Source organism: Macaca mulatta, chromosome 9 (assembly GCF_049350105.2).
Source record: "Macaca mulatta isolate MMU2019108-1 chromosome 9, T2T-MMU8v2.0, whole genome shotgun sequence".
NCBI classification, from domain to species: domain Eukaryota; kingdom Metazoa; phylum Chordata; class Mammalia; order Primates; family Cercopithecidae; genus Macaca; species Macaca mulatta.
This window is the reverse complement of record NC_133414.1, coordinates 136,069,357-136,090,701: the sequence shown is the minus strand read 5'-3', so window position 1 is coordinate 136,090,701 and position 21,345 is coordinate 136,069,357. Positions and strand designations below refer to the sequence as shown.

The window sequence follows — 21,345 nt, the reverse complement described above, 5'->3', positions numbered from 1 at the left end:
AAAATAACCGCAGCACAGAAGGCCTGGAATGCATTTGGACTTATATTTGGAATTGTCGTTGGAAACAGTCCTGGCCAAATGTAATACCCATCTGTTCAGGATGGTTTGAGAGTAAGAAAATGAGGTGGCTCAGCTGGAGGGGGCTGGGCAGCCCTGAAACTCAGGGCTGGGAGGGTATCAGGTCCCCTGGCCCCCACGCTACCCTGGAGCCCTCCTTCCCTCCAGCCTAGGCTGCTTCTGCCTCCTAGGACCATCTGATTGTGTTGGGCTGCCGTGACTGGAGATATTTCCCCTTGCCTGCACCAGGTTTTCTTCCTAAACCTTCTGCCTGCTGGTCAGTCTTTCAGGAGTTCGGGACTGGGCTCCCTCCTGCTGAGGTTTTGCATCTCCAGGGAGAGCAGCCAGGTTTGGCACCCAGCACTGAAAGCAAGCGTCCGCTGAGGCCACATCTCCAGGGAGAGCAGCCAGGTTTGGTGCCCAGCACTGAAAGCAAGCGTCCGCTGAGGCCATGAGCTGCCTGTTGCCTGGCTCCGCCCTCCCACATTCCTGATGCGGTGCCTCTGTTAATGCTTCCTGGGGTTGCATCTGTGCCCCTGCAGTTCTGTGATGATTCATCGTGAGCTGTGTGTTTTCCGTGTTGGTCTCCTTCCCCCACTTCCTCATGGGTCAGTGGATTTTGAAGACTAAAAGGTGGACATTTCAGTTTGTCTCTGTATGTTTCATCTTGTTCAATGGTGTGCCTGTCCAGCCTTTTGAGGTCCACTGGATACTTATTCTTGATGTGTTTGCTGTTCTTCTCGACATTTTCTGAGTGGCTTTAACCCACCCAAGTGGCTTTCCCTCACCCGAGATTATTAACTCACTGCTTTCCCCTGGAGAGTCGTCAAGGGGGAAATGATAGCTTTGTTACTTGAAGACAGTCTTAGGAAGCATTCGCTTAATTTTTGGGGAGAACCCAAACAGTGCTCCCCTGTCCGAGTACTCCCCTGAAGGGAAGTGCATTTGCCTTCCTTCATGCCTCCTTGTGGGAAACCTGGCCACATGGCTCCAGTCCCCCGCTACCCTCATGGCCACTGTTCCAGGGTCTCAGGGTGGCAGAGAGGTGTCAGCGAAAATAACTCCTTGGAGTTACTGGTCTTCCTTGGAATTGGGGTTTAAAATCTGTATTGGTTTCCTAGGGCAGTCGGAATAAATCACCACAAACTTGGCTTCTTAAAACAACAGAAATGTATTCTCTTATGATTCTGGAGGCCAGAAGTCCTAAATCAAGATGTCTGCAGGGTTGGTTCCCTCTGGTGGCCCTAAGGGATAAAAGCCGTCCCCTGCTCCCAGCTCTTGGTAGCCTCCAGCAGTCCTTGGCGTTCCTTGGCTCATAGACGCTGCACTCCAGGCTCTGCCTCCGTCTTTCTGTGGTGCTCTCTGTCCTCTCCTGTTTTTATAAGGACACCTGCCATTGGATTTGGGACCACCTTAAATCCAGGAGGATCTCATCTTAAGATGCTACACTTAATGACGTCTGCAAAGACCCTTTTTCCAAGAAAGGTCACATTCACAGGGGCTGGGCTTAAGACTTGGACATAATTCTTTGGTGTCCACTGTCCATCCAGCTACAGAATCCAGATGGTGGCCATGGCTTGTGGTGAATCTAGACCCTGTTCAGATGTCTGTGACACAGCAGGATGCCAGGGACCCAGAGTGGGTTCTCACAGTGGGGTTCAAGGGTCTCCCAAAGCCCACTGCCAATTCTCTGAGCAGATCCAAAGTATCTAGAGGTGACTGAGAGGCCAAAGGAGTCTCTTTTCATCCAGCCCAGGAAGGAGCGTGACCTGGCTCTCAAAGGCTGTAAATGGGACTCACTTTAACCCACCCCAAACAGATGAAAATCAGCCGTTTCACCTGCTGGGGGTGGGCTTGCCTGGTTGGAACAGTAGGTATGTCCCAGTTTTTCCCAGGGATTACTTCTTGATCTCTGAAGAATTGTATGGAATCAGTAGATCCCTCATAAAGTGACTTTGTATTTAAAATCAAGACAGGCTTAGGTGCTTTTGTTTTACTTATGAGCCAAATATCTGCAAGAAATGTTATTACCACAAAGAAATTCTCAGTATGGAAACCTTCAGCCAATGTTTGGGTTTGTATGAGGTAATTTATGTGATGGAATTCCAGTTCCGCCAAACAATTTGGGTAGTTCTGTGGGCATCTTTGGTAAAAACTGGGCTTCAAATTCTTATTTAACGTGGGATTTTATGACATTTTCAGAAGCATCTGTTACTTTTCATTGACGCAGTTTCTTGGGCTGAGCCATAATATTGACAGGACTCGTAGGAAATGTGTGAGCCAGGAAGGGTACCCCTCGGACCCGTTGCCACCTGGCACCCCTCAGTGCACACAGCCAAACCCTGCTTGAAGGTTCACGTGTATCTGATTTTGGCATTTATTGACCAGTCATTTAAGTCATAGTAACTATGAGCGACCCTATGGTGACAGATGCCGTGTTTCAGTTTCGATGTGTCTCCTAATTCTGAAGAAGGAAAATAGCACAGGTGATGTTGGGGACACCAGTAATAAGCTGATGTGGTGTTGTCGTGGGGAATATTCTCAGGTGAGTGTGGATCTGGGGAAATCCACTCAGTGACCACCGAGTACCTTTGCTGACTGGTCCCTTTGGACAGTTTGGCTGACCAGGCTGTGGTAGACGGAACACTCCTGTTCCGGTGGGTGTTTTGATTCTAGGAACTCTGTGGGTAGATCTCAAACCACTCGCTCAAGACTTCCAAGAGGTGTCTTCTGTGGACATTGGCCGTGGATGAATTCTAGCGGGCTGTGTCAGAGGCACCCCATGTGCCAAGGTGGGCTACGGAGGTGGATAGCTTCTGGGCCTGTCCCTGAGAAATGCTGATCCCTGTATCATGACCTCAGTTAGAGGGGAGGGCGGTGGAGGAGGCACATTTGCAACAGACCCTGCTATAAGGGAGCACAGTTTTTGCAGGACAGTGTGTGGCTGAAGGTCTGGGTGTATTTGGAAGTATGGATGTCAGATACCCGGATGCCTGGGTGCAGAAGGAGAGTCACAGGACAGACCCTCTTTCTTTCCTGTGATATGGGTGCAGATGAAGAGTCCCTGGAAAGAGGGGAAGCCAGGTTGGAGAAGCTGAAGGAATAGAAAGTATAGAGCTTCGAGGAGAGAGAAGCCTGATCCGGCAGAGCCATGTAGGCCACATTTTTCATAAGCCCGGTTTCACCCTTGATCCAGAGATGCAGGTGACACAACGAAGGCTGTGAGTGTGTGAAGGGTTCTGGGAAGAGCCATGGGGCTCATGATGAGGTGTGTGTGCAAGAAGAGAGTGGGACATATGGCAGGAAGGTTGAAAACAGACAAAAGGGGGTGTAAGGAGAGAGAGGGGAGAAAAAAGAATAGGAAATTCACACCCTGAAAGTTCTGTTGAAGATAAAAACACTTTGTTTTGTTTTGTTTTGTTTTGTTTGAGACAGGGTCTCACTCCCATTGCCCAGGCTGGAGTGCAATGGCACGATCACGGCTCACTGCAGCCTCAACTTCCTGGGCTCAGGTGATTCTCCCACCTCAGTCTCCAGAATAGCTGGGACTACAGGCACGCACCACCATGCCTGGCTAATTTTTTGTATTTTTAGTAGAGACAGGGTTTCACTATGTTGCCTGGGCTGGCCTTGAGCTCCTAGGTTGAAGTGATCCTCTCACCTCGGCCTCCTAAAGTGCTCGGATTACAGGCATGAGCCACTGTGCCTGGCCCTGACATTTATTAAAATGGCAGTGCAGGCCTTCTTCAGGACCATGGTAGTAGGTATAGGGACTGCCATGACAGTTTTCCAGTAGAGGAGAGAGACTCCGAATACAACTAGGAAAAGTAGGGATTTTAAAGCTGAGGCAGGTGGATCAGTTGAGGTCAGGAGTTCAAGACCAGCCTGGCAAACGTGGTGAAACCCCATCTCTATGAAAAATACAAAAAAATTAGCCAGGTTTGGTGGGTAGGCGCCTGTAGTCCCAACTACTCGGGAGGCTGAGGCAGGAGAATCGCTTGAACCTGGGAGGCGGAGGTTGCAGTGAGCCAAGATCACGCAGCTGCACTCCAGCCTGGGCGACACATTGAGACTCCATCTCAAAAAAAAAAAAAAGCCAGGAGCAGGGCGAGGGGGTTGGTGGCTGGAAAGTTACTAAAGGGAAACATCAAGGGGGAAGGGGTGGGGATTCCGGCTAAACCAACCCGATGGGATTCTTGCTGGAGACAGGCCAGGTGGCCAGGCACCTCCTGGAGGTGGTGGACCAGGAACCTGATTGGATAAGAAGGGTGATCAGTTGTCAAGGGTGGGGGATTCTGGCTGAACCAGTGTAGCCGTGTCAACAAACAGCATTTTGACAAATTTAGTTTAAACATCTCCCTGGTGTTTATTAGCACGGTCCATAAACAGGGCAGCATCCCATTCCTGTAATACGAAGGTGCCCCTGTGGACCCAGCCAGGTTCTGGCTTTATAGGCAGAAATGGGCTGAAGAAGCAAAAACAGGGAACAGAGAGTGGATTGTTCATTTCAAAGTGACTTTCCTTCTAGGGTTAAAGCAAAGGGGACGTCTGACTGGTTGCTGTGAATCCCCTGGTTTTTGGAAACTGGCCCGTTCTGAGTTCAGTTCAGTTACGTGGCACCTAGCACAGATGACTGTTCTGGCCTGTGCAGAGGCTCGGTCCAGAACAGTAGCCTCTCATAAAGTTCGTTTAACAGCAGGATTCTTGGTAAAATAGGGTGATGCAGAGATGGACGTGGAGGTAGAAAAGTTGAGGTTTACTTGGGAGGAGGATACAGAGGAGCCCGAAGTGGGTCAAGGAAGACAACCAGTTCCTGTGTGGCAGCGATCTGCCATAGCGTGTGTGGTGTCTATGAACCATGTCCACAGGTAAACGTGTAAGTCTGCAGGTATTCACGTGCATATGTGGGGGTGCTTTTATATTGTGTTAAAAACGAGGTCCCTACCAACCTAGAAAGACACATTTCATCATTTTTTTTTTTCAATGTCAGGAATGTGTATGCAAAGGACTGGGAATTTCATGTGAAATTGTAATATTGCGAGAGCAACAGATGCTCTTATTTTTGCTCCCTTCAGCAGAGGAGAGAGGAATGAGAAGGTGTATAAAATTTTCATGGCTTCTCTTTGCTAGTGTACCATTTTTGTAATCTGGTGTTGTTTGAAGCTCCCTGTTACTGTGAAAACAGAGGCTGCCTGAGATGACTAGAACGAGCAACAACAGAAAAGCGGCCAGTGGCTTGTGTGGGGCCAGTGTAGACATGTCTGGGTCTGGAAGAGCTTAGGTGACCACGAGAAGGGTGGGAGCTCCAAGGGACAAGGGAGGTGGCTCATCTGCAAGGGAAGGAAGAGGGGTGGTTGTGTTTCAATCAGGAAAACTGGATAAGATAATGTAATTGTACATTGATTTTCATTGTCACCCAAATGGTGTGATTGCACGTTCATGGGTGGTAAAAATATACATTTATTTTATTCACAGGTTGTACTCAGACTATCTCTACTTTGCAAGTTCGAATAAATCCGCAGACGACTTCCATGAGAAAGTGACAGAAGCTCTGCAGCTGTTTGAAAATTGCATGCTTGATTATTCACTGCGCGCCTGCGTCTACAACAACACCCTCAACAACGCCATGCCTGTGCGTATCCCCCCGAGCTGGCCCCCGGCAGAAGGAGCTGGTTTGTTGTTATTATGCAAGTGGCATTGTGGGCTTGGGTTTTAGCATAGGAACAGAGAGAAGCGTTTTAATGTGCAAATGCTGTTCCCCATTATTCATGGATGTAAAAGCTGAAAACTGATGGGCTCTTAGGCTGGCTCCCTGCCTTCTTCCCTGCTGGTCACCTGCCACCTCCCCCTCCTCCCTCAGCAGGAGAATGAGGGTGCGTTTAGGAAGATTACCATTTAGCAAGACACCCGGCAATTAGAATCGGCAGACGCGAGGACACCCGACTCTCAAATTGTCTTAAGAGCATTCTCTCGAGCGGCGGATTGTTTTGTTGGTTTAAAAAATTACCCACCAATGATTTTCAATGCTTCTTTGACAGAGTCTCAGTTGAAAAATATTTTCGGTTGATTCCTCAATCGTATCTCTTGTTCTTCCTTCAGAACTATGTCTGTACATTTCTAGTCTTTTCGAATGCTGTTAATGGTGAATTCAGCACCTTTTAGCCCTGGGATAGTTTTCTATGCTGGGCTCCCTGGGCTGGCTGTGTGCTTCAGCAGCAGGGCTTATGCAGCAAGGCTAATGCCGCTGCCTGTTCCGGAGTGGCTTTACAATCCTTGCTCTGCTCAGCGTCTCGCATGGCAAGGCAGGAACAGGCCTGCTGTGGAATCTCGGAAGGCCCCAGGGTGGTGGGACTTCAGGCCTAGAGGCCCTGTCCCCTCTTTCTTATTACAGAGGCCGTCGGATCTGGGAGGCAGCATGCAGGGGCAGCGGGTGGGATTCCAGCCTGCCCTGTTGGACTTTGTAGTTTGGCAAGGAAGATGCCACAGGGACACAGGTACCCCAGAGTCTGCTCTGGTGCCAGGTGGGAGGAGTGCACTTTGCAACCAGCCATTAGTGTGGATCAGGTTTCTAGCTTGGCCATTTGCTGGCTGTGTGACTCTAGGCAGTTGTCTCAGCCTCTCTGAGACTCAGTTGCTTTGTCACACAATGGGGTAATAATACTGCTTTACCAGGCTGTTGTAAGGATTAGAGAGCGATGAGTCTGTCTTGCATTCCTGCATTCATTCTTGCCACTATGTCCCCTGCATGGTGCTGAGTCCTGGGGCCACAGCAGTGCCAGGACAGGTGTGGTCCTTGCCTTCCTGTGCAACTGGCAGGGAGAGAAGATGGAGGCTGGGCAGGGAGCTCTGGCCACCAGAGAACCACCTGAGAACAGGGCATCAGGCAGGTTCCTAGGAGAGGGAATGTCTGTGCTGAGGCCCGAAGGAGAGTTGGCCAGGGAACTGAGAGCAGCGTGTGCAAAGGCCCAGTGGTCAGCACCACCTACCATGCAGAACACAGCCAGCCGCGTGGTGTGGGAGATGGGGGGCACTGAGGGAGGGGGCTTGGGTGTGTGGCACGTGGGGCCGCACCCCCAGGACTTAGTGAGCCTCAGAAGAAGTCTAGACTTCACCCTGAGAGAGATGGGACCCCTCGGAGGGTTTTAAGCGGAGGATAGTGTAGGAGTGGAAAAGGAATATCTCACTACTATGTTCATGGCTGAGGCACCTGTAATAAAAGACTAAAGCAAGAAAGCACACATACTTGTTTAACGTAAGTTTCATGTAACCCGGGAGGGAGCCTTCATAAGGAAACGGAGACCCGGAGAAACAGGAAACCTGTGTGTGTTTGTGCTTGGGTTTGATGAAGAGAGCAGTCGGGCACAGGGCTATGATTGTCAAAGGGGGAATGACCCAGTGGCTCTGCAGCCACCGTCACAGGGGACACAGGGTCTTGGAGAAACTTTATTTGTGTGTGGCTTGGCCAGCACAGCTTATTGACCCAGCTTCGTGACCCAGAACTGCTCTCACCTGTGACTCTTGGCCCTGGACCCCTATGGAGTGAGTCTGAGAGAACAGGCAGGGCAGCCCGTCTGGCTCTCAAGGTGGCTCCCTGAGGGCGATCTGAGGGCTGGGGCTGGCAGGAGGAAAGGGGCGCCAGCAGGAGGAAAGTGGCGCTGGGCGTGACGCCTCAAGGTGGGGTTGTGGTTTCTTCCAGCACGATCACGACGCTGAGCAGAGAGGGGTGCCCAGCGTGTGCTGACAGACACAAATCAAGTTGCAGCTGTGACTCAGGCCAGGCCCATTTCGTGCCACATCGACACTTTCCTGCTGCAGGTGGCTCTTCCATCCTGCAGGCCCCACATGGAGGACCCTCAGTCCTGGCATAAACAGTAATCACAGCAGCTAAGAGCCAGGGCTATCATGGGTCACATGCCGAGGTGGCACGCACATCGGGGAACATACTCGCGGACTGCGTTTCCCCATCATCCCAGCATGCCTGATTCAATCCACCCACAAGTCCTTTTCCCTCCTTCTCCCAGTTATTTCTAGAGAGCTCCACTGTTCTCCCACCCTCTGCTACTGCCCTGATTCAGCCACTGGCCCTTTCATTGCAACCCCCACCTGCACAACTTCCCTCTCTCTGGGAGGCAGCCCCTCCCCAGACCCCTTCTCACCTTGATCCGTTGCACCAGGCATCTTTCTGAAATGCCAAACTGCCATCACTATTGATGGGGTTCAGGGCACACTGCCCCAAAATACAACAGCTTGGCATTTGAGAAAACAGCAGAAACAGGAAGGCCACCCTTGCCTCCCTGTCCCCTCCTCCCCGCAGCTGGCCGTAAAACGCTCAGAGCAGAGGTGCCCTCCCTGTACGTCTTCATCTCTGAAGATCTGGGGGCACAGAGGCGAATCTGGACAGGCCTGGTTGTGTCTCCCCCCAGTGCGTGACCACTAGATAATTCCCCCTTACAGGGGTTCGTGGCTCCGAGCTCACTTCTTTGGCTGGCACTCACCCTCTCACTTAATCAGCCAATATTTATAAATGCAAAGCAAAGAGAGGAAATTCCCCAGCATTATTAAATGATATAATTTGAAATCCTAAACAACTGTAATTACGAACAAAATTTGTGACATCGTCAGGAGACTGTCTCCAGGTGAATTTAAAGCATGGCTCGGGGGGATTCGCCTACTTTAGTGTGGGAAGTGAGGGTGCACCTTTGTCCCCCGAGGGTCAGGTGGTGCAGGCCTCCGCCAGGAATGGATCTTGAGGGAAAAGTCCAAGGAAAATCCAAGAGGAACCAAATAGGAGTGTTGTCCTGTCTTTGATAGGGGCCTCGTTTAAGGGAAGGAAGAGCTTGATGCACGACCTTCAAGGCTTGTCTGAGGCCAGCACCCTGACTGAGGGAGGGATGAGAAGGAGGAAGGCATTGGTGGTTCCTGGCCCCATCCGGCCAGGTGACCCTGTTTGCCTGGCCCCCTTCTCTGCCCAAGTGCCTTCTGGTAGACAAGAGCCACCAGGTGGAGCCTGCCGAGGAGGCTATGTGTGCTCGTCAGAGTATGGATGGGAAGTGATGGATTCAGCTAGTGTAGACTCAGCATCAGCCTGGCACTAAACCTTAACACAGGCCCTTGCATGCCTGGGGCTTCCTACTGGGACAACTGAGGCTCAGGGAGGCAGCCTTCCTCTGGAGTCACAACCAGTAAGCAGAGGATATAGGACCCAAAGCTAGGCCTTTTAACCCAGCTTCCCCGAGACGTGTGTTTGGCCTCAACATTTCCCCAACGGTCTGATCTTCAGTGGTTGCTACTCGGCACCCATGGCGTGGCAGGCCCTGGTCCAAGAGAGAAGGTGCAGGACGGTACTGTGACCAGTTGTGTGCTTGGAATGAGGCATGTGTCCATCCCCACCTTGGCATTTCTACCACATTGTGCCTTTTGAAACTTTCTCCTGTTCAGTCTCCTGCGTGACTCTCATAACAAACCCGATGGGTGGGTGGGAAGACAGGAGTCAGTCAATGTCACTGTCAGCAGATGAGGAGAGCGAGGGGCAAGATATCCAGCTAATGTGGTCGCAGAAGGGGCCAGAGCCCTCCGCTGCAGGCCCTGGGACCACTGAGTTCTCTCTGCAGGAGACTGCCTGAAAAGGACTGGGAAAAGTGGGGCAGGTGTGGGCTTTGCACTGGGGACTCCTAGGAGGAAGTGGCTTAAGCTGGGCTGGGTTTTGATGGGCAAGGAGAGGCAGGGCAGGGGGAACTCCTGACCCGAGGCACAGTTTATTTTAATGGCTTTAAATAGTGTTTCTTGCTGCAGAAGAGCGAATATTTAATATGCATGTGCAATCTGCATGCTACCGTGCACTTTGTACCACGTAGAGCGTGCTGACCCCTATCCAGTGCCCTGGGGCCAAGCACTCGGACACTTTCTCCCACACAGAAGGGAGGGTGTGCCCCTGCCCTCCTGCTCCAGGTCGACACTCTGACTGAACTTGAGAGTGCTGCTGAACCTGAGCCATAAGTTCGTGGGCGCCATCGTGATCCTCCCCGTGTTGTGTATGCTTGAATCTTTCTGATAAAAGGTTTCTGAAACTCCATCTGTGTGAGGCGAAAGGGATCTAACCTTTATTCTTTACTGCCAGCCCCTGTCCCAAGTCCTTTCAATGCATCGTCTCATTAAAGATCCCCTGAAATCCATCCCTGCTTCACAGATGGGAACACTGAGGCCCACAGAGGTGAATCCTCCCACCAATAGCTGTTATCAGGCAGGCTCGAGGTTCAGTCCTGGGTCTGCTGGCCTTTGACACTCAGGGAGTTTTTGCCTTCCCTAGCTGGCTCCTAAAAGCAAAGGGTTTTGCTGGCAGGAGGCCTGGGCTTTTATGTTCAATTTTGTGTTTTGCTGAGGATGACAAGACAGTAGCTTAGCGGGTGCCTCTGGTCAAAGGAGATCCCCAGGGGCAGGCTCAGTGGACAGGAGGGATGTGGCAGTAACAGATTGTCCCTTAATCTTCTCTTCAGTCCCTGGAGAGCTCACACATCAGAGAAAGAGCCACGAAATCGGAAACGCTCCTCATAGAGGTGAATTTTCATTTCTGGGAGGAGAAGCCAGTTTCCCTCCAGCTGTAAATCCCAGCCCGGCCACAGCCCTGGGAGGGCAGCTTTGTGAGGCACCCCAGGCCCTGGCACACCCTGCTGGAGTCATTCACCACCTTCCTGTGGCACCCAGACGCAGGGGCAGCACAGACCCCTCTGCCTCTGGCCAGCCCCCGCCACTGTTCTGCAGCACACCCCACCCTGGGGATGCTCAGAGGGGCCAGTGCGCCTGCCTCAGAGCAGGGTCCCGAGAAGCCTGGTGCCTGGATGAGCAGCAGCCACAGCCCCTGGGAACTTGTCAGAAATGCAAACGCTCTGCCAGCCCCAGACCTCCTGAATCAGAAACTCTGGGGACAGGGGTATGGTCTGTTTCTCAGGCCCTCCAGGTGGGTGTTTGTGGGCTCCGGTTGGAGAGCCACCAGGGCTCTTGTCACCACTCTCTCCTTCTTGCCCTCTGGGGTTGGGGAGACTTACTCCAGGGCTTGCTTTACTCTGACGGTCTTCTCTTTCTACCCACTCCTTTTCTCCACTGCGTGCATCACAAGGTGATCGCTGAAGTCTGTTTCTTTACCAGTTGAGCTCTGTCTCCACGAGATTGCAGCCTCCCTGAGGGCAGGGCCACTTCTGTTAGCAGCACATCACCATTGCCTAGGAGGGTGCCTGGCACATGGTGGCACGAGCTCAGCTTATTTGCCAAATGAATGAATGGGGACTAGTGGGGAGGCTGAGTGGGAACTCCCAACTGAAATCCCTAGCAGGGGACGGAGAGGCTCGGCCAGGTACCTGTCTGGGGAGAAGAGGGGACTGGGACTGTGCTCAGCTCAGCCTCGGATCTCGGTGGGGATTGCTCTTCCCTGGGGCCCTGCATGGGGGACAAGCTCCATGTGCACAGGTGACCTGGCTTCGGGTCCTGGCTTCAAGGGTATTGGCCACCGACCCTGGGTAGCCCCCTGCCCTGCCCTGCACCTTCATGTTTCTGTCGATGAATCGGCTGGCGCAGTTAACTTCAGAGGCTTCTCACAGCTCTGATGTTTTCTAATTTTAAGCACATTGGGCACTTGCCCTAAATACCCTTTTTATTTTTGTTCTATTTTGATTCTCTGTCCTATGCTGGGAAAAGATGAGGGAAAACAGGCTGCTGGGGGCTGTCTTTGTCCCGTCTTCATGGTGCATATGGTTGCAGTAGTGATGCTGCCTGCACCAGAAACTGTCACTTCAGGTGACCGCACTCCCCCTCCCTGGCACGGGGGCTGGGGGTTGGGGTGGGAATTGAGGGGACTTTGGGGTGGATGGATCAGAGGGAAGGCACAAAGCGGGAGGGGAGCTAGCCCCCGGAGAAGCAGCCAAGTGCCCGGAGGCCTTCCCCGCGCGCAGCCCCTGCGGTTTCCTCTGTTCCTCCCCTTCCTGGCTCAGCGCCGCCTGCTGAGGAGGACCATGCTGCGGTGCAGGCCTGTGTCCACCTGAGACCGCTCAGGGGGCTTTCACGAGGATGGGCACAAACGAGGTTTCAGAGAGCTGTCAGGTGCAGGTGCCCAGCCAGGTGCTCGGCAGGCCACAGCTGCTCTGAAACACCCCAGCTTGCCACAAACACCTGGCTGCTTTCCTTCTGGAAAGTTCTCCTGTTGAAAGGCACGTTCTCTGGAAAAGAAAAACCTCATCAGACTGGTCTCCCCTACGAGGGACGGCCTACAAGCCTGCCAGGGAGAGAATTGAAAAGCCCCAGGAGGCCGGTGACTTAACAGCAAGATGGTCTCGTCATGATTCGTCTGCGTTGGAGGCGACACGCATGTTTATTTCCGAGACTGGCACGTTCTCATTTTCTCTTTAGCTTCGGCCCAGCTTGAGGTCTTTTTTTTCTGAGCTGGCATGTGAGGTAGCAACAAAGTGTGGGTTGGAAACAGCTAATGAATTTTGAAGGCAACTTATCCACTGTAATTGCTTTTCTTCCTCCCCATCCTCCTCCATGGTTAGAAAAATAATGAAATGGGAAAAGAATAGTTAGCATCTGTACATATTTTGCCCAATCTTTCATTGTCTTGTTGTTAACACTGTATTCAGCATTTGCACCCGAGAACCATGTTGAGGGCCAGAGTGCAGGCTTCGCAAGGATGGGATGGTGGAGAAGCCACAGTCCCTGCCCTCAAGGTCAAGGTCCAGGTCAAGTTGGGCAGGAAAGGAAATGTGACATGAGAGTGTCTGCCTAAAAAATGGGAACTCCAGAGAGGAGCCTGGGGAGCCGGGAAGTGCTGCATATATGAGAGGATGAGCTGGAAGTTTAAGCCAGGCCCAGAACTTTCTATACATAGAAAGCCATGGAAGCTTTAAGCAGGGCTGGCTGTGGCTAGCTCACTGCTTTGGAAAACCCATGCTGGTGGCAGGGTGCAGATGGAAGTGCAGAGACCAGGGGAAGGAGGACCAGCCAGGAGGCTGTATCAGCTTCAGGCAGGTGTAGATGGGGCACAAACAAAGGGAGTGGTATGAACTGGGGAGAGATGGGAGATGAGAAGTTCTGTGCAGACACAGATAGGCAGAGCAGGGTCCCTGGGCACTTGGAGAAGGGGCAAGGGGAGAAGTCCTGGAGAAGGGGGCCTCAGCGAAAGAGGAAGAGGCTGGTTTTTTTGTTTTTGTTTTGTTTTGTTTTTGTTTTTCCTGGAAGCTTTGCTAAGAGTTTAGGGTGAACTGTGGAGTTAGAGGAAACTGTTCCCAAGACTGCTGTCACTTCTGACACCAGTTGCAAGTTCAGGAGAGATATTCCCCAACCTACCTTCAGGTTCTGTAATTTTCCAGAAGGATTCTCAGAACACACTAGAGGCTATTACGCTCTTGATTATGATTTATTACAGGGAAAGGATGAAGATTAAAATCAGCCAAGGGAGAGGAAGTGCAGGGGGCAGAGTCCGGGAGGGGCCCACATGTGGAGCTCTGGGTCCTTCTTTCCTGTGGAGACATGGATGGTGTTAGTGCCACTGGCCATGGTATATGACAATCCTTGGGGAGTATTGCCAGGCCAAGCCTTGGGGGCCAGGCCTTTTACTGGGGCTCCATCACATGCAGCTCCTGTGGCTGACCTTTAGTCTCCAGTCCTATTAGAGTCAGGACTGACACCATGTGGCCCAAGGCCCCATCATAAAGCACAGTGTTAGCCTGCCTATGACCAAAACCCCCAGGCCAACCAGGACACTTCTGTCTGGTAGGATGTCCAGGGGCCTAGAGATCACCCCCCAGGAGCTGAGGGAAAGGCCAGAGTTCTCTTAGAATAGAGTGAAATCTTTACCACACAGCTTGCAGTAAGGCTTGAGAGAAGGAACAGAAGGGTGAAAACCCAGGAAATTGGTACTAGAAAGTAGAAAGGACTTAAATAGAAACATCCTCCTGTGGACTTGGTTCAGTGCTGATTAGATGCTGATTTACACACACCCTCACAGTCAAGGATGTTCCTCTGGCATCAGGCATTTGGCTCTTCACTCATCTAGGTTGTCTTTGGGGTGTCTGTGGTTGATTTTTCACAGCACATTGTGTGCTGGGCATAGAGGTCACACTGGGAACAGAGAAATAGCCAGGATATTGTGCAAAGAACATGCGCACCATTGGTGGCCACAACCTTGACGTCTTCCCTGCACTTCAGTCCTTACCTGTGAAATGGAGGCATGGAGCTACCCACAGGGTGTTGTGAGGATTAAATGCAACCCCTAATATAGGAATTCTTTGCACATGTAGCACAAAACCCCCTGTAAAGAAGAAGAACACCTTGTGTTAAAATCCAGCTTCTGAAAGTAACTTTGCTAGGGTAACTCTTTTGTGGTATCCTAGTGAAATGCCATACCACTTTTGGAAAAGTGCCCTATGGTGTTGGGGCAACCGCTCCTGAAATAATGCCCTTCTTCTGTGGTCCTAGGTGAGGCTCCAGGTCGGGCTCTATGCTGTGTACCTTCTGGACTGGCTCAGTGTTTTTGACAAGCAACAGTTTCTCATTCTTCGCCTGGAAGATCATGCATCCAACGTCAAGTACACCATGCACAAGGTCTTCCAGTTTCTGAACCTAGGTATGAATGTCGTGCTTAGACTGACGGGGCAAAGCATGAGCTCTGTGGACCTGTTCTGGGAGTCCTCTGGGGCAAATGCAGACCTGGTCAGCTGGGTAGGAATGGGCTGAGCTGGGAGACCTGGGGATGCCCTCCAGGAGGCCTGTTAAGTACCATTTATTGAGCACTAGCTGTACAAAGGTCATTGTGCACAGTATGGTGAGGGATTCTCTGGAGAGAAGGAGATAGTTTCCCTTCTGGGAACTTATGGTCTAGTGAAGGCAGAGGAAGAGGCCATAGCTCACCTAACTGAATGACAGGTAGGGTGCCATGGGGAAGGTCAGCACTGTCATGTAAGGTACGTGCTGATGGTTTGTGATCCCAGCTACTGCAGGGCTGAGGAAGGCTTCGTGGAAGGAAAGGGCCTGAGAGCTGAGCTTTGTATGACCAACAGGATGTCACCGGGGAGCTGGAGCAGAGGACATGGGGCTTGGAGGAGGGAACAGACAGATCATTGCATCATCTCGGGTATTCTGGGAAATTCCTGGAGTCACAGCCGTGTGGCTGAGTTTTGGCTGCTGGTCATGGGTGCTGGGCCCCTGGGTCATGACCACCTGCCCTCAGCTTGTGGATACCAGCGCCCCCATGGGCCTGAGAGTCACTTTGTGGTGACAGGCCACACTGCTGACTGTGGTGATGGCTGGCAGAGGCATGTGCTGGCGGAGTGAGGGCTGCCCATGTGGACGGGGCACCCAGGGATGGCTTGAAAGGCTGAACAGGCTCAGAACAAGCTGCCCTCCTTCCCAGAACACCCCCTGCAGCCCTGACTGATGGTCTTGCCCGGGAACTTGGTTAATTGAGTGTTTCTGGAAATATATCTGCCTGCCACTGGGACTTGGGCCTCTTTGATCATTTGATTTTGTTTCTCCTTTTTTTGGAGAGCGGTAATGTGATCGAGTTTGATGAGTTCTTTCCCTTCCAAGGCTTAGACTCATCTTTCTTTGATTTGACCACATGTTGACTCTGTCCCATTAATGAGCTTGTCTTGTGTCCCCAAGATGGATAGTAAGGCCAATTCTGTATCTCATATGGCCCTAGGATGCTGGGACATGCTTTTTCTGTATATGGGCTAAGGACTTTGGCCAGATCCCAAGAGCCTTGGGTAAAGAGGCTTGAGCAGTGATGGGTTACACTAAGAAGCTGTGGCGCAGAGGGCTGGGCGTGAGGGTGACTGACAACCTCTGCCGACCTGTTTCAGGGCCTCTCCTCACTCCAGAGGGCGGGGCGTGGGGGTGACTGACAGCACCTGCCAGCCTGTCCCAGGGCCTCTCCTCACTCCAGAGGGCGGGGCGTGGGGGTGACTGACAACCTCTGCCGGCCTGATCTAGTGCCTCTCCTCACTCCAGAGGGCGGGGCGTGGGGGTGACTGACAGCCCCTGCCGGCAGGCCTCTCCTCACTGATCTCCTTGCTGCAGATGGAGGTTCAGCCCGTGGGGGCTCTGGGCACAGGTGGCCTCCCCACCCTCCAACCTATGGCCACTTCACAGCAAGACGCATAGGGTGAAACTGCAGGTCCAGGGCCCTTGGCATGAGCAGCCTGAAATAGAAACGATGATGGCGGAATTCCAGAGGGCTGCTGAGCAGGAAAACTGAAGCCCATGGGCTGTGCCCGGCAGGCCGCACGTTCCTCCAAGGATGGGTTGACACCCATGGAGAGTAGCCCACCAAGGGCAGTTGGAAGGGAATCCTTGAGGTCAGCCTCAGACGCTGTATCATCATTAAATGCCAGCTGGGCTCCCCCGTGGGTGGGCATCCTGCACCCGCCACAGAGTGTCTTTGCAATTTCCTAATGGTATTTCCACTTTCCTCAGTGCTTCCAAAATGGATCCAGCCAAATAATTTTAATCCCCAAATACATTCTTCTTAAAGGAAAATCCTGCCTGAATACGAAGCATAGCTGGGATTTTTGCAAAGTCCTTTTTACTTCCTGCCATGCCTCCTGCCTTACGGGACTCCTCTTCTTTCATTCTAGGGCCCTTAAGTGAGAAGCAGGAGGCTTTGATGACCAAGAGCCCCGCCTCCAATGCACGGCGTCCCGAGGACCGGAACCTGGGGCCCATGTGGCCCATCACACAGAAGATTCTGCGGGATTTCTACAGGCCTTTCAACGCTAGGCTAGCGCAGGTCCTTGCTGATGAGGCGTTTGCGTGGAAGACGACGTGAGAGCTGAACTGTTGCTGCACGTGCTGGGCCCGCCAATGCCGTCATCACCAGGATTTTACAAATCTCTTTGCAGGGAACTGTTTCACTCATGGTATGGAAAACCCCAGGACTCCGCCTCTCTAGGCACACATGAATTATAACCATTTTGGAATTTCTTTTGTGATGTTCAAGAGCTCAGCAATGGACCCTCACAGAGCTCCTGTCTGAGGCCAGTGGAGACCCCATTTCTCAAGAATTCAGCTCTGCTCCGAGCGTCCTGGAGCTTGGGGATGCAGCCAGCTGACCCTGCACTGGGTGTGGAGAGAACACCTAGGGAAGGCAGCCCAGCGCTGCCCGCCTCCGCCTTCTGGCGAGCCTCAGTCTGGGTTCTGAGTCAGCACGCCAGAGGTCATGCCACAGGGCTGGCTGGAACTTACACTTCACGTTCCCTTTTTTCCCTCTAGAGATGGGGTCTCGCTGTGTTGCGCAGACTGTCTGTATTCAATGGCTATCTTCACAGGTGTGATCATATCACATTCACTTCTGAAACGCTTGTTGGGATCGCTAAGCTCACTGGGACAGAGAACCGCAGTCTTTCGAGAATGGAGGCTCTTCATTTTTTTTCTCCTTTACTCCAAAGTCAGCCCTCTAGTTTCTTCAGATGTAAATCCTGTTAACGTCACTGTTTCCAAAAGGAAAAAAATCAGTCAGTTTTTGGCAGCACCTTCATCTCTCTGACCTCCTCCTATTCTGTCCTTGTGGACTTTACTTATGTTTAACCTAGAAAATGAATACATTGAAAACAAAACCACTTTCTGCATTTAACCAGTCCTGGCTCGCTCTCTCTGCTGCCTCTTTATATGTCAAGAAATTCAGTTTATAATTGGAAGGGAAAATTTTGCTGTTAATGCCAGAATGAGCAACCTGAAGGAATTGAACACTTCATGGAAAATGTAGGTAATTCAAGCCCTCATCAGGTTTACAAGATCATCAGAGAAACAGAGGATTTTAATTTTTAGTTCTGGCCGGCTACAGGCTCCATTTCTCCGCCTTCCCATTGGAAAATGTTTATTTCCACATTCTCCACTACGTGTGGTCAAAGTTCCTCGCCCAGCAAGGGACTATAGATACCCATGTCCCAATTCCGAAACACAATGCATAAGCTGAACTTGGGCTGAACGTGGCGTGTTGAGATTTGGGATGAGGTTTCTAAGAGTCGTGTTCTTCATGGAATTTTCCAGGCTACTTGGCAGCTTGGTTTACCGACGGATGGGCAAGAGATCTTGTTATTTCTTGGCAGTCACGGGCAAGATTGAAGAGAAGACTTGAGCATCCTTGGCAACAGCCCAGGTGGGACCTGGATGAAGCTTTGCACTCAAGTGTTGTCAAGGGAAGCTTCCTGTGAACCAAAGTTCTCAGGCCAAGGTCTCGTCCACCAAAGCCAGAAAGTGCAAGCACCCGTCTACCCAGCTCTAACTTGCATGTGTGAGACAGACCGGGCTTTAGGGGTAGGAGGATCTGCAATCGCTCAGCCATCCCCTGGTGCTGTTGTCTTTCTGCCATCAGGGAAGGGACACACAGCCCATTTGAAGGTGTGCAGAGGGCTCTGAGCACCAGGATGGCCGGGAGCTATTCCTGCTACTGAAGGAGCTGTGTGTCCCGAACTCCCACTTGCAGGGACAGTCCCCACCTTCTCTATAGCCGGCACTGGGAGCAGCCGCCAGCAGGGAAATCTGGTCTGAGCACAAGGATGCTTTAGGGAGAGATCCCTTCAGTGTGTGTGTGTATTTATTTGCTGTACTGTGTGTGTGTGTGTGTGTGTGTGTGTGTGTGTGTGTACTCGCACGTGTGGGTGAGTGCGTCTTCTGAGTGAGTTCTGTTCAGTTCCAGTTGCTAATGAGGCTCCTCCGCTCTGGACACAACCCTTTTATAGATTAATTTCTCTGCCAATTAACTTGTCATTTTCAGTACATATTTTACTATTCCACACCAACCATAATTATAACAAGGGATTTTTCTTATGCACTCCTATGCATGTGAATAACATGTGGTGTAATTCTGCTTCTTACAGAAGTATTACTGAAGGTATTATTTCCAATATTATTTGGTTTATTATGCGGATCTTTTTTATATATGCAGTCCCATCCCATCTGTGCCAATCAATGCCATCCAGACATGGTTTTTCCCTCCAGGGGCCTTTCTCCAGAGGGCACTTCTGCTGCCTCTGCTTCCTCTCGTTCGAGGCCCGGCTCTTGCTGACAGGATAGGTTCCGTTCTGGGCGGTGGTTCTCGAGCCTGCCATTGAAAACCAAAGTGAATTAGAGCATTTCTCATAACATGGTATTGAAGTTCCTTTTTGTTCTCAAAAGCTGTGTACCAGACTGTGTTAAATTGTACTCCCTTAGTCCTGTAAAGTATGTTCAGTAAATCGCAGTTACACTGTACTTTTATTAATATTTAACATAATTAAAGATGGACCCATGTGAGTGACGCCTGTGGAGCGGGTGCTCTTCCTCTGCAGCCAGGCTCTTCCTGGGGCGTGAATGAGTCACAGTGGTTTAGTGTCGGACCTGCCCGACTTGTGCAGGCTCTGTGTAAAGGGGAGTTACAGCTGTGCTGGCTGCTGAGAGATCAGGTGTGATCGTGCTAGCAACAGGCAGAAGAAAACTCAAGACCAGAGAGAGAAGGATTCAGATGTTAGCAGGGACTCCCCGTGCGAGTCCTGTTGGGGTGTGAGTCAGGGTGGGAGGTCCGGCCCAGCCCACAGTCAGGCCTAGCATTGTCTTCAGACCTTCCAATTTGAAGGTTAGGTGACCACAGGCCTCATTCCGGTGGCCTGCCTGGTCCCCGGCAGCTGTGAGTTTGAGACCCCTGGTGTCTGTGGCACGTGTCCTTATCGCTGAGGGCAAGCCCGCAGGAGGAGGTGGTGTGCACTCAGCTGGGGCAGCCAGGAAAAAAAGATCACAAACAACAGAAACTGTTTTTCTCAGTCCGGAGACCAAAGGCCTGAGATCAAGGTGCTGCAGGGCTCGTTTCTCTGGGGGTCTCTCTCCTTGGCTTGCTGATGGCTGATGCTCTCTGTGTGTTCGTGTGGCCACACACACACGGCCCTGCTGCCTCTTCCTCTCCTTGTAAGGACACCGGTCGGAGGGGATGAAGGCGCGCTCTGACAGCCTCATCTTAACCTCATCACCTCTTTAAAAAACTTTGTCTGCAAATGCAGTCACCTTCTGAGGTACTCGAGACTGGGACTTCAACATATGAATTTGGGGCACACTTTTCAGCCCATACAGAGGGGACGTCTCAGGCTTAGGGCTCTGGAAGCTGGGCCATCCTGAGCACAGCGTGGACCCTGGTGGGTCCCCCAGTTCTGGGCAGACCTTCCTGGGGTTCCCTTTCTCCCCAGCACCGCCTCCCACGGTGGTGTGTTGAGGTTGGGGGCTGGTGTGTCCGGGCTGGAAATACCCCATCTTTTCCCGCCAGCGTCAGGAATGGCTTTACCCAGCAGGGAATGGAGGACAGGTGGGAGTCAGGAGCAGAACAGCTGGGGTGCATCTTTGAGGGCTGAGGGCACGACTTCCCTCCCTTTCAGATTTCCTCTGAAAGCCTCTCCCGTGAGGCCACCCACTCCCCACCGAGAAACCAGCCCTCGGGAAGGATCCTGATGAGCACGCCTCCTCCCCACAGTGACCCTATTTGGGAACTGAAGCAAAGGCTGTGCTCCAGGTGGAGGAACTCCAGGGATCCCTGAGTGTGGAGACAGGGATTGTGTGGGTGGCTATTTTCCTGTTACTCCAGAAATCTCACCCTCCAGACAACTGTGCTGCCTATGGTGCGGTGGATCCCAGGGGGACTGATCGGAAAACATCACTGATAAATCGGGTTTTCCCAGCACTTCACCGGGCAGGGTTCTCTGCGGAGCAGCAGAGACAGAGCAGGTCCCGTGGGGCAGACGCTGCATTAGCTGGAGCAGCCTGGGAGCTTCGTGAGTTTGTGTTGCTATAAAGGAGTACCTGAGGCTGGAAATTTATAAAGGAAAAAAGGCTTGTTTGGCTCACAATTCTGCTGGCTAAGGATTAAGCATCAGGTGAAAGCCTCAGGCTGCTTCACTCCTGGCGGAAGGTGAGGAGGGCTGGCCGCACAGAGGTCACAGAGGGGAGGGCAGGGCTGGGGGAGGGAGTTGCCAGGCTCTTTTTAACAACCTGCTTTTGTGGGAACAAATAGAGCAAGAACTCACTACCCCCAGAACAGCACCAAGCTATTCCTGAGAGCTCTGCCCCCATGACCCAAACAATGAGGATCAGATTTCAACATGAGGTTTGGGGTACACACATCCAAACTGCAGCAGCTACTATAAATCACCCCAAACTTAGTGGCTCAAAGCAACAGAAGTTTATGATCTCACGGTGCTGGAGGCCGGCAGTCTGAAGTCGGTCTCACTGGGCTAAAGTGAAGAGATGAGCAGGAATGGTTCTCTCCAGGGGCTCAAAGGGAGT

The 21,345-nt window shown here is 51.9% G+C and overlaps 1 protein-coding gene across 7 annotated transcripts in view; it reads left to right on the top strand.

Moving 5' to 3' along the window:
• The window catches only part of CHST15 (carbohydrate sulfotransferase 15), an 85,220-nt gene extending 65,881 nt beyond the window's left edge, over positions 1 to 19,339 (top strand). For 5 of the 7 annotated variants that reach the window (XM_015148396.3, XM_028826975.2, XM_015148397.3 and 2 more), the window contains 3 exons: positions 5,533 to 5,689; positions 14,521 to 14,668; positions 16,680 to 19,339. In XM_015148396.3, the coding sequence (XP_015003882.1) occupies positions 5,533 to 5,689; positions 14,521 to 14,668; positions 16,680 to 16,870 (496 nt within the window). In that variant the 3' untranslated portion in view covers positions 16,871 to 19,339. The remainder of the gene's footprint in view (positions 1 to 5,532; positions 5,690 to 14,520; positions 14,669 to 16,679) is intronic. The other 2 variants (XM_077947812.1, XM_077947811.1) reach the window with 1 other exon arrangement.
• Positions 19,340 to 21,345: the final 2,006 nt, after the last annotated feature.